This window comes from Lepidochelys kempii, chromosome 2 (assembly GCF_965140265.1).
Source record: "Lepidochelys kempii isolate rLepKem1 chromosome 2, rLepKem1.hap2, whole genome shotgun sequence".
NCBI classification, from domain to species: Eukaryota; Metazoa; Chordata; order Testudines; family Cheloniidae; genus Lepidochelys; species Lepidochelys kempii.
In genome coordinates this window covers 195,623,810-195,643,666 of record NC_133257.1, presented here as the reverse complement: position 1 = coordinate 195,643,666, position 19,857 = coordinate 195,623,810, and the positions used below count along the sequence as shown (strand labels likewise).

At 42.4% G+C, this 19,857-nt stretch overlaps 1 protein-coding gene across 3 annotated transcripts in view; it reads right to left on the bottom strand.

Moving 5' to 3' along the window:
- GADL1 (glutamate decarboxylase like 1) overlaps nucleotides 1-19,857 on the bottom strand; it is a 109,033-nt gene that overhangs the window by 31,631 nt on the left and 57,545 nt on the right. For 2 of the 3 annotated variants that reach the window (XM_073333370.1, XM_073333371.1), the window contains exons 13-14: nucleotides 15,157-15,208; nucleotides 11,736-11,825 (exon numbers count right to left, since the gene is read on the bottom strand). In XM_073333370.1, coding sequence (XP_073189471.1) covers nucleotides 11,736-11,825; nucleotides 15,157-15,208 — 142 coding nt within the window. Of the gene's footprint in view, nucleotides 1-2,484; nucleotides 2,663-11,735; nucleotides 11,826-15,156; nucleotides 15,209-19,857 lie in introns of those variants that run through there. The other variant, XM_073333372.1, reaches the window with a different exon arrangement.

Here is a 19,857-nt window from a genome sequence, read left to right as displayed (position 1 = left end):
CTGGTGTAATGGAGTCCCCCAAAGGAGTTACTAGGGGCAAAATTAGCCCAACTTTGTCTCACTTTCTGGGCTAGCATGGCAGATCCCCCCTAAGAGGTGGGAAAAACCAAAGGGAACATTCATATGGTTAAACAGTCACTGTTTTCTGGATGATTAAGGAGAAGCTCCAAAAGGGAGTCCAGTCTGGTCCTCTGGCAAACAGATGACCCGAGGGCTTCCATGTTTACGAGTGAAAGAACCTCACGGCTTCTACCCAGGAGAAGATAAATTGTCCAGCTCATCAACGTGTAATTACTTCTTTCATCACTGACATTCCACCACACCGGGCACATTGTCATCATTCATTAACTTTACACTGAAACCAGCAGAATGCTAGGATGCACCAGGCACTTACAGCACACAGCTGGTGCCGGTTACCCTGGACAGGAATGGTACAATCAGCTGAGCTGACCGGGTAGCAATGGAGTGGTTAGGTATAAATTAGGGGTGTAAACACGGTTTAAAAAGTTAACCACTGAAATGATTAAAAATATTTCATTTAAATGGTTAACTGATTAAGCGGCTGGGGCCGATCCAACTGGTGCCGCTGGGCCTGCTCTAGCCAGGGAGCGCTGCTCTGGAGGCACTGCTCCAGCACTCCGGCCAGGTGGTGCAGGGCAGCTGGGGTCAGCAGACTGGGCAGACAGCGTAGGGCCACTGGGGTTGACGGACTGGGCGGCCAGATCCGGGCCACTGGGGCCGGCCAGCCCGCCAGCCCAGGGTTAACAGTTAAGGCCAGACTTAACCGGTAAGACTACTGCTTATGCAGCTAACATTTTACATCCCTAGTATAAATGGGAATGAACACTACAGCGCAGTATTAATGACTACACTAATATGGTGAAAAGGTTTGTAACCAGAGACAACCTCTATTCTTGTGGAAAAGGTTTGTTCAAAAAGCCGATACCAATAGACAACCCAGTGTTCATTACTCATTTATAAGATTGTGATTTACAACAATTATTACTTCTGACATTTAAGTAACTTCATAAATATTTTACATAACCGAAGACACTCCTGTTACCATACACCGGCAGTAAGAGAAACTGCCTTTAAACTGTGCAAACAAAGACCATTGCAATCTGTATTACACAGACACTTTGTAATCCTTGTGAGGAAAATTATTCACTAACAGTTAAGTGACTGCTAATTACAATTTTGCTTCAGCCATGTTTGCTTTTTCACTGTGGATGAAATCTACCCTGTGCAGAAAGGCTACACAAGGTCCAGGCATCACTTAAGTCCCATTTAAGCTCCTCAAAGTTGAAATATTGAATGTTAAATTTTAGAAGGAATAATCGCATCCAACAGTTGAAAAGCCACAGGCTTTGTTGTCAAAAAATATCTGTTGAGCAATTGTGAACAGTGAACAAATCAGTAAGTCACAGTGTGTTTGCAGATAATTCAAGTACAGAAAATAAGGGTTACACTGACCCAAAAAAAGGTGTTCACCCAGAATCATCATCATTGTCGCATTTACCTCCTCAGTCTATGAATCCTCTCTCTAATTCAAACTGTTTCAAGATAGCATTTATTCTTCACTTATCCTCTTTAAAAAACTCCCTCAGTGAAGTTCAGCCCCTTTCCCCTCCCACCTCCAGACATGCATGCTTGTCAGTAGGCAGAATTTCTGTGTGGGGACTACAGGACAGTTGGGGGAATGGAATCCACTCCCCAATCCACAAGCAGAGAGCTGGGCATCTCTGCAACCCCTCTAACTGCTCTTTGATTTCCTGGACTGAGAAAGGGGCCACACTGCCTAAGCAGACCCAGAACTATAACTATTGGACACATGTAACTGAAGACCCAGTTTCATGCCCCAGATACCCCGCCAGGCTCCCCCTCTTGAGGAGTCAATGCAGAAGTGCTGAGCAAAGGACATGTTCAGTTTCCTATGTGCCTCTTCTCAAATCCCCAGCATCCAGAACAATAATAAGGCAAGGTACTGACAAGGCCTTATGAATACTGCATACAATTCAAGTCACCCATGTTCAAGAAAAAAACATTCGAAACTAAAACAGGTCCAGCGAAGAGCTACTAGGATTATTGGGGAATGGAGAGCCTCTCTTATCAAAGCAGACAAAAACACCAAGTCTCATTTAGCCTAGCAAAAATAAGGCTGAGAAGAGAGATGATTGCTCTTTGTAAATACATCAGGGCGGACTAAATACTAGTGAGAGTGATGAGCTACTTAAGCTAAAGGACAACATTGGCACAAGAACAAATGGGTATAAATTGGCCATGAACAAATTCAGGCTGGAAATTAGAAGGTTTCTAACCTTCAGGGGGTGTTCTGGAACAGCCTCCCAACAGTAGTTATGAGGGCAAACAACTTAATTAGTTTTAAGAGAGCTGGACAAATGTATGGGTGTGATTATATGATGGGGTTACTTGAGATGGTAGGGGCAGGGCTCAGCACCCCTGGGGCTCACTTTTGGTTTGTGTCTTATGTTCCTAAAAGTTCATGCTTCAGGGCTTCAGCTGACCAGGAAGGGATTTCTCCATCATCAATATATTGGGGGCAGAGGATCTGGTCTCCTTCCTCTGAACAATCAGGGATGAGCATGGCTGGAGATGGCACAATGCAAGCTGTAGCCATTAATTCTGTGCATTAAAATCTGATCTATATTTGTTAAAAGAGAAGAAAAGGCCTTTAGTCAGGTAAAATCTGGGCACAATGAACAAAGCTTCTAGCGAGCTCAAGATTCCAATTACTTAGACATTCTTGGGATGCTTCAATTATTGAGTTCTCCTGTGATGTATATCAGGTTTCATTTTGATCCCTAGTCCATTAAACATTTTCTGTGACACATTCAAAATAACTGCAGTTTGGAGTTCAGCATGTAACTCAAACTTGTTTTTCTTCCATCATTGGTTATTAATGTGTGTACAGCATGGAGAAAGACACTGCATAATGAAGAGGTGCACAGAGATGCACGAACACAATGACACTTTATAAAAGAAGCGTATAGCACCGTACAGAAGTAAATAGAACTAAGTAACACAAAATTAACCTCTTGTTGAACCTTGGAATCCATCTTCCCGGGGGGAAAAAACCCACTAGAGCAGGTATAAAAGATCATATTAAATACCAACTGATATTTTAAAACTTCAAAAGGGAATGAAGGAGTAGAAAGTAAGTACTCAGATTTAAGCAGAGCAAAAATTATGCTGTTTGTTCAAAGGGGCCGGATGGAGTCAGGGATCCAGACACACTAACTGAAGCTGACCGATTATGCAGAGTGTATCACCATGCACTGGCTAATACGTAAGCCTCAGAATTGAAGATATTTGATGGTAAATAGGGCAGGAATGACAAAAAAATTACTTTCTGCAAAAATCATACTGCTGACACAAAATCCTCTGCTGCCTGGGAGCCCTAGTTTTTTTTTTTGGGGGGGGGGGGGGGGCGGAGGTTTAAGTAGCTGACAGTAAAATAAGTAGTAAGACGTTGACTATGCTTATCAGAGAGAAACTGGCAAATGCAGGAGATGTAATAATCCAACATCTTTTTCTAAAAATTGAGGTTTAACTCAGTGCCACTAGAGAGTCACCATTACTCCTAACCTAGTTCTACCACCGTCATTTCAAGAACAGTAATGTTTATTCTAGATAAGTCTGATAAAAATCATCATATCTGAAAAGTGTGATGAGCAATTCCTGAAAGCCTCCTGGAATCTGTGGCAAAACATGTAATTTTTGTTCCATTTAATCTCTACAGCAATAGCGAACGGATTCTGGAATGCGGCTGAATATGGCAAAACATGTCCAAGAGTTGCTATTATTGAGCTATTTTGAAACAATTATGATGAATCAGTAAATGCATGCATGCAGGGGTAGGAGTCAGGAACTCACATTCTAACCCCGCTCCATCTATGGAGCGAACTACTTAATCTCTTTGCCTCAGTTTCCTCATTGGTAAAATACTACCTCATTAATTACCTAACTCTCAAGGGTGTGCTCAGGATTAGCTAATGACACACATTCAGCCTAAATTTCCACTAGTTTCCGATGCTCTTTAAATAGTGTCAGCACTAGCAATTTTTAAAAAAATTCAGTCTATTTTCTGGCTGGGTGGTGTTGCACCATTCAACTTGCATGGTAGAGAGGGCTGGTTAATCCAGGACATGCCAATTTCTTCTTTGTTCCTCTTTTCAGCAGATTCTGCTCGTGACTATTTTCTCTCCATTCCTCAAATAACTCCTAATACTCCCAGCCTGATTACCACTGTGGCTCTCCAGTTTTACACCACTGTAACTACTGAAAGCAATGGAGTAACTGAGCTGGTGAATCAAAATCACTATTTCCTTATTAGAATGCTTAGACAGTCTACCTTTCTAACTCTTCGTCAACATAAACACACTGACGGAGGATATCATGGCTCAGAAAAGCGTGTCACAGGCTTTCTACCATGGCCTCATTTCCTATACGAAGAGACAAAGACTGTCTGAGAACTCACTTATCTGGGACAGACGTGGAGACAGATTTTCTTCTTCCTTACTTCTACCCGTGAGTAAAGGGAGGGCAAAATTCTATTGTTCAGACCTGGTAAAATGCTGCACCCACTTCAAATTGACGCAAAAGACTATTTTGTTTTTATTTAGGCCAGGCCTACACTGCAGACCTATCCTGGCATAACTATATCGCTCAGGGGTGTGAAAAATCCACACCGCTTAGCAATGTAGTTATACTGACCTGACCCCCCACGTAGACAGCGCTATATCAACAGGAGGTGGATTAACTACGCTGACAAGAGAAGCTCTCCCATCGGCGCAGCAGCGCCTTCACTACAGAGGCCCAGCTGCATCAATGCATCTGCCCCATTGTTGCACTGTACGTGAAGACAAGCCCTTAGAGAGAAGCCAGCCACAGGAGAATGCCAGTCCACAGCTTGAGGTGCCTTTCCCATCAGGCAACACAATTTGGAATGGCACAAAGTGCAGGGAAATGAAGAATCCAGCCCTACCAAGCCCCAGCATCCTTGGAGTCTATGGTCCTTCAGTTTGGGAAAAAAAAAAAAAAAAAAGGCTCTTTACCCTCTTTCTCCCAGGAAACACCCCCATAAAAGCTGTCCACACTGAGATATTTTGAAATCCAGAGGGTTTATTTTAATTCAATGCTTTTTTTAAAAAAAAAAATATCAATCTGCAAACAGTATTTCATGTGCTGTGGAAGTGTCCTTTCAACATCTGGAATGGAAGTATGAATGAATTGGGCCTTTTGAGGTTTTACTAAGGCTGCATAGAAGATTTAGAAGGCCCAGGCCAAGTGGAAGCAATGCCTTCTGCAGTGGTTTATCCCTCCCCCCCACACCACAAAAGTCCCAGTCTTGTTATACGCTATAGCTCCGCCCTAGAGGGTTCAGTCTTTCACTTTGTTTCTGCCATTCTCCCCAACCTTGGTGTTTTAATTTCCTCTTTGTCTCCATCCTCCCTAATTGTTTTCCTTCCTTTCTGGTCCCTCTTCCATGACCATTTTGGCCATGATGGGTTTTGCCACAATCGAAGACTGTGACAGAGTGCAGGGAGTGATTAGGGGAGCCTGCACTCTGGTCACTTAGATGCTAATTAGTGCCCCAGGAGAAGCTGATTGGGGGTAATTATCTGATCAGGCTGGTGGGACCCATCAGTTGGACCCATCAGTCCAGGGCTGATAAAGCAGGCACAGGAAGGAAGTGGAGGGGGTCAGAAGAGGGAGGAACAGGGCTAGCTGAGTCTAGTCATTCAGGGGCCTCAGACTGGGGAGACCTCTCTGCCCTCAGGTCCTGCTGAGAGGGCCTAAAGCTTGGCTAATATTGTATATAGGCATGGGACTGTGGTGATACTGGTGAAGAGAAACTGACAAAGTTTCACTGAGAGCACACCCGGTGGAACCTGTGTGGTTTCTAAGGGAAGAGGACAGGAGTGGAGACTGGCCCCTGTTACACATGGGGGGTTGTCCAGGATTGTGATTCCCCCAGCTGTAGTGACAGAGGACTAGATAGGGAAAGCCGGTGCAAAGAGACAGCATTTGGGTGATGGAGCAGACACTACTATGGTTAGTGGAGCAACAAATGGAGATGCAGAAGGCTATGCAATTGTTCCTGGCATCCTACTAGGTGGAACGACAGTCCCTCCTTGCGTGGAAGGCTGAGCAGCAGAAGCGTCCACAAGAGTTTATAAAAGAACAAGCACAAGCACAGCAGCAATGCATACAAGGTCTGGTGAGTCTCAGTACCAGGAACAGGGGAAGAGTTGGCTGCAGAGAAGTAGGTCTGAGCAGCAATGTAACCGCCGGCAATGTTACCCTTCAAGTGTAGACATACTCTTTAAAGCTAGTAGTCCTGGCATTGTCCCTTAACAATTCTCAAGCAAAGGGGTGGCTTATCTTGAGCCAGTCTTTCCTTACCTGCCCGTTTTTGAAGACATTCTCCAGTTGCATTAAGTTATTATAGTCATGCAGAAAACAGCCCGACAAACAGTATTAATAAATTATTACAGAGCATCTCCCAATCCATCATAGCTATGACTGTCGGGCCAATCCCACTCCCATGGATTTCAGTGCAAATCTCTCCATTTATTTTAATGGAAATTGGATGAGTCCTTATATAAGGACTCTTTGGCTCACACAGACTGATTCTACAGCCCATGAGACTTTGCTGAGATTAAGAATTACTCATGTAAACAAGAGTTTACAGAATCAGGACTGCAACACCTACTCTCCCGAAGTACACATTTTTAAAGTCAAATTTCTTAATGAGGAAAAGGGAAATGTAAAGTAATGTAAAGAGAGTGATGGGGTAAAAGAGAAACTCTGAGCCCAAATCCTGCATCCCATATGCAGACAAAACTCACAGTGATACCAAGGGGCCATTTGGCTGTGCAAAAACTTGGCCCTCTTGTTTAATGTAGCAGCTGTGAACTGTGCCATTAATTTTTTGCTGTCCTAAGATAAATAATGAAGGGGCAAATACTAGTCATCCAGACTATTCTAGGTCTTGCATTTCTTGCCCACTCAAAACTCCTATTGCAGTCAATGGATATTTTGGGTGTGCAGAATTGGACCCTTGATTTATATTTGATTAATACTACAAGACTCGGAAGTTGCCAAGGCAACCCTATTTCAACCCCCTTACGTTTCTGCATTGATAGACAACTTTTCAGTCTATAAATGTATCAGAACACTACTCATGTGATAGGCTCTTTTACCAACCTCGCTATCCGCTAACCAGAAACATGTTTTTCTCTAAAAGGTGGGTAGGGGTGGGAAGGAGTTAGTCTGGATAAAGGGGGAAATAACACACCAAGGTTTAGGTTTTATAGCACAGCTACATACGAGTGCAGAAAAAGTATCTTACACTCATAAAATGCTTTGCCTTCTGGTCATTGAAATATAATCAAACTAATTTTTGTAAAACTTGACCAAAAAATCCTATAAAGGACAGCATCCAAACACAAAAAGGCAAAATCCAAATAAACTTTCAGACTAAAAGGCCAGTATCAGAACTAAAATAATTTTGTATAGAAGCCGTACAGACATGACAGGAATATGATGCGTGAACATATATTGTTCAGAAATACAATACAGATGAAATTCACCCCAGTGCAAAGGACCCACCACATGGTCAATTACATCACTTAAATCCGGCTTTCTGGGCTTACCTGGTGTCTAGTATGTTCCTTTGGTCCTCTGCACTGGGATAAATTTCATCCTACATGAACACATAAAATTATGGCCCATATCCTCTTCTGAGCACAGATTCCAATGGGCCAGTAGAATAGGGAATCAACCAGAAGAAAGTTACTACTACCTTTTCTTGGTGCTGGTTTTATGCTTGTCCCAGGCCCAGCAGAGTTTGGACCAGCCTGCAATCTCCTCTAAAATATACTAGCTGGCAATGTCATTGGTCAATAGAGGAGATCTGGAGAGCAACATGCTCCAGCTGCACCCCTGACAAACCCCTTCTCCACCCCAACATGGCCCTGGACAGGAGGCTGCAGGGGTGGCATGACCAGGAACCAGCTATGAAATCTCAATGCCTTGTGGGGATTCTCTCATGCAGCAGTAATCCCCAGCTACAGTGATGGAACCAGTTTCCTTCCTCTGTGCTGCTGGGGCCCTGCAAACAGAGCGGGGGGGGGGGGGGGGGTGCAGAACCTGACCCCTCTATGAACAAAAATGCACATGGATACCTGTAGTTATGAAATGATACCATTTGAAGTGTAGAGGGGGCTGGGTTTAAATTTCCACTTTCCTTTCCCTCCCCTTCCCATATGGTAGGGAGCATCACAGTTTTCAGTTTTCTTTCTTTATCATGTCTTTAATTAGCTCTATATATTCCATTTGCTCCCTTTGTTTTAAAATCATACCTATTTACAGTGCATTCATAAAAGAATGAGCAGAAAAAAACCACCAGGGGGCATGTACGGTACTAACAAAGCTATTCAAGGCTTGTCACTTTATCCAATGAGCTGCATCAATTCCAGGTTAGAAGCAATTTCCTTTATTTTGCAGTGAGAAGCATACAGAGATCCACACTAATTTCCTATTTGATTGTAACAAAAGCTTCCCATTTACCAGGACACGCCACTTATTTTTTTTTTTTATAAGCCCAAGAAAGAAATCCCTCCTATCATCTTCTTTTACTTTTTCAGAATCTTGTTTTAAAGCATTTGGTTTGAATCCATTTTTGCTCTGGAGTTTGTGCTGTGTGCCAGGAATTCAAGAGGCGTTTTAGGTGATATAAGCTCTTTAGAGCAATGACTCTCTCACACTGTGCATGTGTACAGGTCCTAGCACAATGAGGCCCTGGTTTTCAATGGGACCCCTAGTTGCTACTGTAAGCTTGAAAATATTTTAGTCTTTTATGGTAAAGTGCTGAATGCTCCAAATAAAGCCCATTTCACTACATTACTAATGTCTGGCAACCTTATTTTTCCCCTCCACCTTCATTGTCTTCTGCTCTTTAAAATGCCCCAGTATATACTCCGATGAAGATCTACTGTTGACAGTATCATATCTGCTTCTAGTGGTATAGCAAGTCCATTCCCCCTCCCCCCCCTCCCCCACCCACACACAAATTTTTGCATTTATAGGAGCCTGCATTCTAGTTTTATATTCTGTACAAATTTACAGTAAGCATTAAACGGAAAAATGCTTTGAGAGAGATAACAGGTTGTGCAGGACAACAATAGCTGTGACATCAAAATCAGATCACGCCATGACCTCAGCCAGTCCTGACTCATGCCCTGCACCACGTGGGCCATGAAATCTGGAGTAAAGCCAACGTGCAGGTAAGCTTTAAGGTTACTTTGCACCACTCTAATGGCACAAAGTCCCCTTAGCAAGGCTGAGTATATGGTCCCAGTGCTGTTAGCTTAGCATCTTTCACAAGCACTAAACTTAAATAACCTTAGAAAATCATGTATAATTCTGAGTTCTATTGCTGATTATGCAGTGTAATAAATCAGTGACCTGCACAAGGAATTTCTAACATACATCCTCACTTAATTATTCACAGACTTGCAGATCATCAAAAAAGTAGATGACTGATCTTTGTCTAAATGAAATAATTTACTGTGTTTAAGTATGGTATGAAAAGATATTGTAAATTAATTTTTTTTAATGTTCGTTTTAGTGAAATAATGAAGATATTCAGGAAGTGCCAGCAGTTAAGAAGGAAATCGTATACATCCCCACACTGAATTATGATGACATGATGCAACAAGCCTCTTAAATCTTCAGCTATCTAGGTCTTAAGCCTCTTGGCAAGGATTGCACTCCTTACTACCCTCTTTTCTTCCACCTTTTCACTAATTAGTTTAGTATTAATTATTAGATTAATTATTGTAAATTATTTAAATCAACAATGAATCATGGAACTAAATTATACTATGTTAAAGACATTAACCCCCAGGTGTTCGAATCTTTCAGCTATATTCTTTTCTGCTTCTCTCTCTCATTGAGTGTCTTTGTTGCACTTTGTGTCCCACATTTGCCTCCCCCCCCGCATTGTTGGGGATGGAGAAATAAAATAACCACATAGCTGCTCCCTGGATTATTGGGAAGGCGAAGGAAAACACTCTTCCCTTCCTTTGTACAGAAACTCCCTTTCTTTCCTTCAAATCCTTTCTTACAACCCACTTTCTACTGGGATGCACAGTCCCGTTCCAACCTTATAAAAGCTAACTTAACAAAGCTAACAGAATGGGATATGTTGCGGTATTTACACCACAGCCCTGATAGGTGGTGCGTGGAGCTGCACTGCTCCACGGGAAGCACTGGGGAGACTCAGGAAGGCATTCTCTGTGTGCCTTAAGGTGCTCACTCTATTCCATCTCTACCCCTTCCCTCCTCCCTAGTGCACCAGCCCTTCTACACAAGTGGGCACAGAGAAAGGTGGGGGGCCATCACCTCCCCTCTTCTATGCTCCTCCCTGCCCCGTTTTCAGAGTCTTGCTCACGGAGGGCACAGGCACTGTTACAGTGATAGGCCATTGACAGTTGTGTATGGAGGGGAGAGGAAGCATCTTGCGTTAAGGGGTCCTCATGATCTGACCCAACATGAGCGGCGTCTTGCGATACGGAATATGGAAACCTCTCTTTCCCCCCCCCTCCCCCGCTTGGGGCCATAGAGCACCTAATGTACTTTATAAGCTTCTTGGTGCAGGGACCATGGGCCAGATCCTCAGCTGATGTAAAACAGCATAGCTCTGTTGCAGTCAATGGAGCTCTGCTGACTTTTACCAGCTGAGTACCTGACCCATTTTTGCTTATGGGGCTTGTAAAAATGTTAGGTAATACTTTTTCTTTTCTTTTTTTTTTCTTCCTTTTTTTATTTTTTTTTAAAGAATAATATATTTGGAGGAGAGAAGATCTCATCCCAAAAGACAGAAGTATCCTGCTTTAATTCAAAGGGGGTCTTTTTGTGTTGTGAGCACCATTGGGAGAAGAGCTGGGCTCTGCAGAAAAGATTTCCTAGCTGTGTCTAGGATTTACATATCCTCATTCCACCTTGAAATTCTACTGCCTAGTTTAATGTATGTTAAAAGGAAAAGCAGAACAAGCCACCCACCAACAATCAGCTAGGCTCACTTTGTGGCAGAGTTTCTTAGTCAAGAATACACAGATATCCCAGTTTCCATTACTTTTCTAATTAATCTTAACTGTTGGCTCCTCTTTAGTTAATTTACTCTGATCAAGGAATTTAGTACATTTTCAAAATATTAGTAATTTTCCATAAGAGCGACAAAAGTTACCAAAAGTTACTTTTTTTCCATTCTAGTCCTACTTCCTTTTATGGGTTGCTTAACATCAGAAATGTATTCTTAAGCACATCTTCCCTTACAATATCCATTGATAATGCAAGACAAGTCCCAAGGACAATGTTAAGTGTATGAAATAGGTAATGAATGCTCTGTCTAGACAAGAGATACAGACAATACTGTTTCTCTTCTCTCAACTCCATCGTCTAACAGTTTTGATAGTAAACTGAATACTTGCGTAATATCTGCTTTTGTTACATTAAGAAAGAAACTTAATTAGCCTTGTCTAAATAGAGAGCATAATAAACTTAGAAATCCTACTAACATCTATTTAAGGATTAAATAACATTCTATTGATGGGTTAATGGTGGGCACATCCAGGAGCTAGTTCTCCTTCTTCCCTGGCAGAAGGGATAATCATAATAAACCAGTAAGCCATATGTGTACTACCCACCTGATGGAGCTTCTTCCAGAACTCAGGTCCTTCCTCCATTTTTCTTAAGCTTGATGGAATGTACCAAAAGCAAATGTTCGCATACTCTGGCTGAGTAAGAGAAAAAATGATTGCTTATTTCTCTCTCATGTCACGTCATATTCACGAGAGCGGGTCAAAAAGTTCTATTATATTTCTGTGAAATTTTTCAGCTAAAACATTTGAGCTTGAGAAAGTTTCATCAAAAAAACCTCACCAGATTGAAGGTGCTTTTGTTTAGTTGCCATAGTAAAAAACCGCAACTGCTGACTTTTATATTTTTTCACCCCCTTTACTCTTATACAATGCCTACACCCACCCCTGCTTTCCCCATCCCGGACGGGAAGGGGAGTCTTCAAGGTTTTACACACACACACACACACACACACACACACACACACACACACCTTCCTTTTCCAGTGGAAAAAAGGAAGAGGGAAGGGAAGCAGAGAGAAGGTGGGCATTTTAGCAAAATTTCAAAATTAAAACTTAAATTTTGATTTTTCCTTAATTTTTAATTTCAAGTAAAAAAATTGAAATTTCATCAATTTCATCAAAATTTCAACAATTTTGTATTATTTCAATAATAATGCACAAAAAAAAAAAATCAGAAAAATTTGGTTTCAGAAAACCATTTAAAAAACCCTTGTAATGGCAATTTTTTTGACCGCCTGGTACTCATACGGTATAATGATGGACCTGATGCCAGAATTCCATGCGTTTAATAAGAGTCCCAAACTCCTTGAGGTGATGTACAAGTCCTGCCCAGGAGACAGTCTCTCAAAATTTCTGAACGTGACTGTGGAACAAAGGAAGACTCTACTTCTCCACCCCGCTCCCAAGTATCTCTCTTAGGTTTTATGCTCAATTCAGAGCTTGCTGTGAGTCTCCCAACATCAACAATGACCATTCACAGTTGGTTAAAATTAGGACACTTCATATTTATGAGGCTTCTGCATGTAGGATTCACAAATTTTCCCAATAGGCCCCTACAGATTCAGCCCAGTCTCTTCTGGGACAAATGAAGGACACATAGTACCATCCAGAGAAACAGTTAATGCATCCCAGTTCTGTTCAAACTTCCCCAAAAAACTCCACCTCCTTAACAGTGACCTGTCATGTCTTTGCAATTCAGTGCTCTACTTGAGGGGGGGCAAAGGATGGAGAGGATTAGAACATACCTCCCCACTACTAAACCCTACTATACCCACAGTTCTCACTGATGCTGGCTGAAAAAGAAGGAACAAATATTGAAATAGGGAAGAAGATAGCTAGATCACACCATCATTTTGCCCCAGTGCAAACGCTGCTGGTAGTTCCAGACCTCCTCCAAAGCACGTGGAGACTACCTAGACCATGCCAAATTCTTTCATGAAAGGGCACTGGGAACTATTTATAGTTGCTGACTCACTTTAAACTGCATTTAATACATTATTTGATCATCAAGGAGAATATCATTATCAGCAGGACGAGATCAGCAGACTTGCCACCTGCTGCCAAAGAATGAAATTAAGTTCAGCTCTAAAAGTCTCAGATTTCTCCAATAGGAATGGATCAAGCCCTGGACATATAGTAGTTTCCTCATGAGCTGAAGCTCTAGCTGACTAATATGGGGTTTTAATCTCAATTCTGTTTCAGGGCAGAGGGTGCACGCAGTCCGTGGCTTAACTTCCCTTCATCAGATGCAGCCGTGACTCAGTTTCCCTTCATTCACTGGGTAGGTTAACCCTCTGACTATGTGAGAAAAACTCTTACCTTTTCCAGAGTCAACAGAAGTCTAAGAAAAACTGGCTCCACTTAGCCATTTTTCACATAGCTTCCAGTCCCTTCCTCAGGGCCTGAACTATCTTACCCCTTCATGCAGCGAGTGAGGGCAAAGCTTTTCTCCCACCTTCTCTAGAAGTCCCAGCCTGGGGCCTCTAAACAATAAACAATTGCCCAATCCCGCCATCAGGCTCTTTTGCCCCAGGTAGTTTCCTTCATGGGCTTCCTTGCACAAACCTAAAACCCTCACCCTTGGTGCAGGACTGACACTTCTGGGTCACTGGCAGCCTTTTCCCAAATGGGCAGCTTACTCCTCCTTAGGGTTCTTATTCTTCTGCAGGCCTCTTCCCATCCGTTCCTCCTTCCCACAGCCCCTCCTTGGCTACTTTCTGCAAGTCCCACCCATACTCCTGCACCCCGGCACTGGAGAGGCTCACCAGCAGCTATGGCTGCTCTCTCCAGGTTTTTCACTCTGTAGAGGACCCCACATCAGATTGGACCTCTTCCCTGAGCTCTTTTACATCTCTGCCTTCCCTTTCCCAGCACACATTGCTGCCAAGTTGTTTACAATTCCTACCAGTTCTTCTGGACTACAAGTTCCAGAACACCTTGCCACTCAAACAGGCTTGAGACAAGCCAAAAAACCTTATTACCCAGGATAATCCTCCCCCACCCGCACCTTTGTGCTCTTTCCAAATTAGCAGAAGTTTACTGGGAAAAATTTGTTTAGAATTTCTTTCCACTTCCACTCCAACCATGATAGTTAATGGATAATCAGCAAAAAAGCAGCACAAATATAAACCCACATTTCAATTTTAAACAATTCACTTGTTTTTGTTTTTTTGTTTTTTTTTAGTTCTCTTTCCACCCCGTTGCTCTGCATGGGTCTGCTGCTCCCTTCCTCCTCCTGTCCCTTTTTTCTCCCCCTATGCCTCTGCCATCCTGTTATTCTCCATCTTCCTGCCTACTCTGCTCCTTCTCCCATTGCTGCCTTTCACTTACACACACACACACACACACACACACATCCTCTAAATAGACTCCCCTCGTCGATGTCCCCAGGTGCTTCCTCTAAATAGACTCCCCTCGTCGATGTCCCCAGGTGCTGATCTCATTGGCCAAAGAGCTGAGCAGGGGCAGGAGCCGAGATCCCTGCTACTCAGCACATTCTCTGCAAACAGGATCTTCATCAATTTACTTTGCCATGGAGTAAATTGGAAGGGAAAAAGAAGTTATCAGTAGAGCTGGTTGAAAAGATCCAGTTGTTCTGCCCTGGAAATTTGGGAGTGCAGGGGAAACGGTGCACAGGGTGGGGGGTTAAATGAAGAAGAGTCCACTTTCAGGACAAAAGTTTTAACTGAAAAATTCCAACCAGCTCTAGTTCTTAGCCATAGCTCTAGGATGGGTGGTCCTTTTGCAACCCTACCAACTGCCATACAAGGGGATTACTCAAGCCATACGTCCCAATACCTACACAACCCCAGAAGCAAGGGAAATGGACAGACTATGTGAAATATGGACAATATGATGTGGTTTAACACTTCTGTGCATCAGCAATTTACAAAGTTTATTTAAATATGCACCCAAAATACAGACGGACATTTGACAAAAACACAAACTCAGTTCTATAGTCACGTACCTCCAACAGAAGCTGGAATCCTTCTCTTTTCTTAATTTCATCTACTAGATATCTGTAAGTAAACACACAATGTTACAAGATGTAACAGAAATACAGGATATGCAGGTAGCAAAAAATTGTCTTGAACAAGTTTAGATTTCTTAATAGCAGAGCTTAAAAATAGTCTCTATCTGCTGTAAAAATACAACAGCTAATGGGATAACCAGCTCCCGAAAATAAGTAAAGACTGGAGCCAAGTGGTGAGTGATGGTGTAGACCAAATGCTGCCCACTTTCAGGGGGAGCAGAAGTAGGGCCTACCTGTATTAGAATTGTGAGCTGCACTGTACACTGCACTGTAGCAACTTTTTCCAACATTGAGGGCTTGTTTACACTTAAAATGCTACAGCAATGTAGCTACACTGATGCAGCTGCGCCGCTGTAGCACTTAGTGGAGACACGATCTACATCGACAGTGTAGGTACTCCACCACCCCGAGAGGCAGTAGCTTTGTCAACGGCAGAAGCTCTCCCATTGACATAGTGCTGTCTACCCTGGGAGTTAGGTCACTATAACTGCGTCGCTCAGGAGTATGGATTTTCCACACCCCAGAACAACATAGTTATACTAACGCAAGTTGCTAGTATAGACCACGCCTGAGTTGTTCTCCATTAATAACTCACTTTCTGTTCCACAGCTGAAAGCTCTGTGCTGTCAGAAGTAGGCAGTGAAGTGAAATGAGATGACATTTCTCTCAGTCCTGCCACTGCCCCCAGTTCTCTTACTCTCTCCTATTCTTCAGCAGCATGGCCCCAGTGCACGGGGCCTCTCTCTCTCTCTCAGCAACCCCCCGGTATCCTCACAATTCCCCTTTTACACAACAATATATATCACTGATGCACAATAATCCCTGGGAATTCTCCAACAGTGCACTAAAAGAAAAATTTCCTCTTTCACTAGCAGCAGAAACACACTAATGTAATAAGCGAAAATTGATCTGAACCAAAATCCTGGATCCAAAAACCCTCAAATTACAGAAATATTTGGATCTTGACCCAAACATACAGCAGGCACAAATCTTCACAGAATTCTAAATCAAAAAGGGTGGATTTCACCCCATCTGATTGTCAGAAGACTTTGGGTGTGGATCCAAAGTTTGCAGCTCAGTTCCATCTCTAGTCATAAAGGTAGTAATTAGAGCTGTGTGTGGAAGATGCAGGTTCCATTTTGTAAAGGATTTCAAAGTTTGGCTTTGTTCCAAATCATAATGAAAACTGAAAATTTTATAATTCTCCACAAAGGAAAACTCAAAAAAAAAAAAACTGTTTTGGGTCAATGAAAACATTTCATTTTGATGGAATCGAAACTTTGCAACATTGGCTATTTTGTATTATAACATTTTTAAAAAATTAAAACAAGGTAATTTCAAAACAAAAAATCTAAAGATTTTGTTCCAAAAATGTTGAAATGGGACATCTCACTATTGTCGGAACTTTTTTCCACATTTTTCTTCTGAAACGAAACAGTGGTAAAATCAACCTGATTTTGCGACATGTTTGAAGTTCAACAGAACTGCATATTCCAATGCAATATGGTTCCATCAAAGTTTTTCCGACTGGCTCTAGAAGTAATGCACCAAGAGTAGAGATAGTCAAACTATTCATTGTGAACAATTTGTCCACATTTTGCCTTTTTTTTTTTCCTGTTTGTGAATTGTTCAGAGTTTCATTTGTTATTCATAATTGTTCAAACTATTGAGGCTGAAATTTTTTTGCTCTTTGAAATGAGCTCTTTGAAAGTTGTTCACTGCCTGTATTTGTTATTCACTTTTACTGCTGTGCAAGTAGTCACCTTAGCCACATGGTATTGTTTCTGTGCCCTAACTCGATCAGTATAACTGTAATAAGGAGTGGAAGTGTGTGATCAAGTCACCCAGTATTTGATTTTCTGAAGTTAGGAGGAGCAACCCTGCAGGATTAGGAAATGGTTAGGACATTTAAAACCTTTTTTTCCCCCTAGACCACTTGAGTCAGGTCTTGCCTAAGACATCACTTCTAGAAAATTTTAACTATTGAATTATTACAGGCTGGGATCAGATTTTAAATTACAACTGACAGCCCGACCCCCGCACCTCACCGCCCGCTGCTGACAGCTGGAACCCCGCACCTGGGGCTGAAGCATGTAACTTAGCTTCCCAGGGCCTGCTGTGGCATGAGGTCCCAAGCAATTGCCTTGCTTGCCACCCCCTAATATTGGCTCTATACTTGCAACCCCCTAAACCCGTCCTGTGACCACTAGCTTGATAAACATTGGTCTACAAAGTCTGTTTAATGTTACACAAGTTACCATCTCTATTTAGCTTATGTACACATATCACAAAGAGTACAATTTAAAAAAAATGCAGAAATGATAATCACAAAGCATTAAAAACAGACTCCCCCTTCCTTATTTACAGCATACACAAACATTAATTCTAGAAAAGAGTACCAGTTTTTTAAAATGCAGAAATGATCATTTTAAGTTGCAACAACAGCAATACTAATGGTAACCACAACACATAATATGCAGAAAGTACAGTACATACCACAATGGTAGGTACAGCAGCACTCACATTTATAATAGCTAGAAAAAAATCTGACAGTTTGTGTTGTTTTAGATGAGAGGTTCTCTTCTTCATTGTGTGGTCATGGAGTTGCTTCATCATCAGCAGTTCAGAGGGGTCGGTATCAGGCTGTTGCTCTACGTACTGAAGGAAGAGGTTTCCTGCTATTGCAGCATCACAGTGAGAATTTTTTTCCATCAATCCTTCCTCAGCAGGCTCTTCAGATACACAGTCGCTGTCAGCATGTAGTACAGTCTGTATGATTTTGGCATCATCCAATAAGGGATGGCCAAGGTAGTTAGTATCATTTTCAAGCCAATCTGCAACATCATCTTTGTCGACTTCTGTGCAGCCAGGAAGTCTGTGGAGAAGATCCACAAATGCACTGGTCTCTTCTTCAGCTGCCAGTGCTGTTGTTGCAGCTGCAAGGTCATTGTTCTGAATGTCAGCAATAACTTCAGGCCACAGATTTTTCTACAATTTTTGTAAGGTTGACCTGGAGATGTCTTCCCATGCTTCTGCAACCCCGTATACAGCTTCCTTGATACATTTTTTTTTTCCAGCGCTGCACCATATTTCCTTTGTTCTTAGCTGCTTCATCAGACATCAGTAGTCGATTAAGAAGATCCCGTTGATAGCGCTGTTTTAGACTTTCCAGGACGCCTTGGTCCATAGGCTGCACAAGAGAGGTTACATTTGGAGGGAGAAAAAAACCCAGAAGTTTGAGTCACCTTGGAAGGTGAGCCATCAGAGTGAGTGGTTGCATTGTCCAGCAGTAAGATAGCTTTCAATGGTGTTTGTTCAAATGAGCTCACATGCTTGGAACAAAAGTTTTAAAAAACTCGATCACAAAACAAAACACTGTCCATCCAGGTTTTTCCCTGTGATTTGTAGATGACTGGCAAAGCATCCATCTTTAAGCACACGCGGATTCATTGCTTTACCAATGATAATTAACGGGAGCTCGTATGTGCAACTAGCATTAGTACAGGCCAGGGCTGTCAAACGTTCTTTGCTCTGTTTGTAGCCAGGCACAGATTTTTCCATTCTGGCAGCAAGTCCCGTCACAGTTGTAAACTTGTTCCAGAGACAAGTTATGTTCAGTTAAGATACTTGCCTTTTTTTTTTTGGTCAGTCAGAAATAACTCCTGAATCAGTAGACAGCTTTTCCCAGGTGACTGTTAGTTGTCGGATGTCATGACGCTTTTTAAACTGACTGAACCATCCCTAACTAGCACAGAAACATGGGTCCCCTTCTAAACCTTGATGAAAGCCTTAAGCCTTCTCACATAGTGAAGGACCACTAATAGGAACGCCTCTCTCTCTTGCCGGTATAAACTACAGATAAAGGGCTTCATCTAGACCAGCATCATTCAGTTTCTTCATGGTCTTCTAGTGTGCAGAGTTGTTGAGTTATTCATGCAATATTTAAGAATTTGCTCTGCATTGTGTTTTCGATGTCCAATACTGTGTTTCTCCCAATGCTATAATTTTGGGCTATTTTTGCTAGTGACTCCTTTTTAAAATTTTATTAATAATCTCTAATTTAGCATCCAATGCCAGTACTACACGTTTTTGCTTAGTAGCGTCAATCGTTTTACAAGACTGAAAACATGGCATGCTAACACTACCATGGAGGTGATATCAATTTCCCATGATGCTGTGTGCGTGCGGGTGGTTCTGTTAATAAGAAGAGCCACATAATGGAGGCTCGGATAAACTGGGTTCTATGGTAATTATATGTTGCCATATTCACACAAAGTAATTACATGTGACATTTGCACGCACAGCCCCAGCTGCAAAGGTTGCAGCCAAATCCTTGTCAGGCCTATTTAATTGCTTCTGAGGCTAAGTCTACACTATCAATTATGTTGGCATAACGTATGTCCCTCAGGGGTGTGAATAAGCCATCCTCCCCCCGAGCGACATAAGCTACACCGACTTAGGCACCGGCATTGACAGCACTATGATGCGGGAGAGCTGCTTCCGCCGACACAGATGTGGCCACTCATTGGGGGTGGATTAATGCAGCTGACGGGAGAGAGTGCTTCCATCAGCTTAGAACAGCTACACGAGAGAGCTTACAGCGGCACTACTGCATCGGTGTAAGCTCTCTAGCGC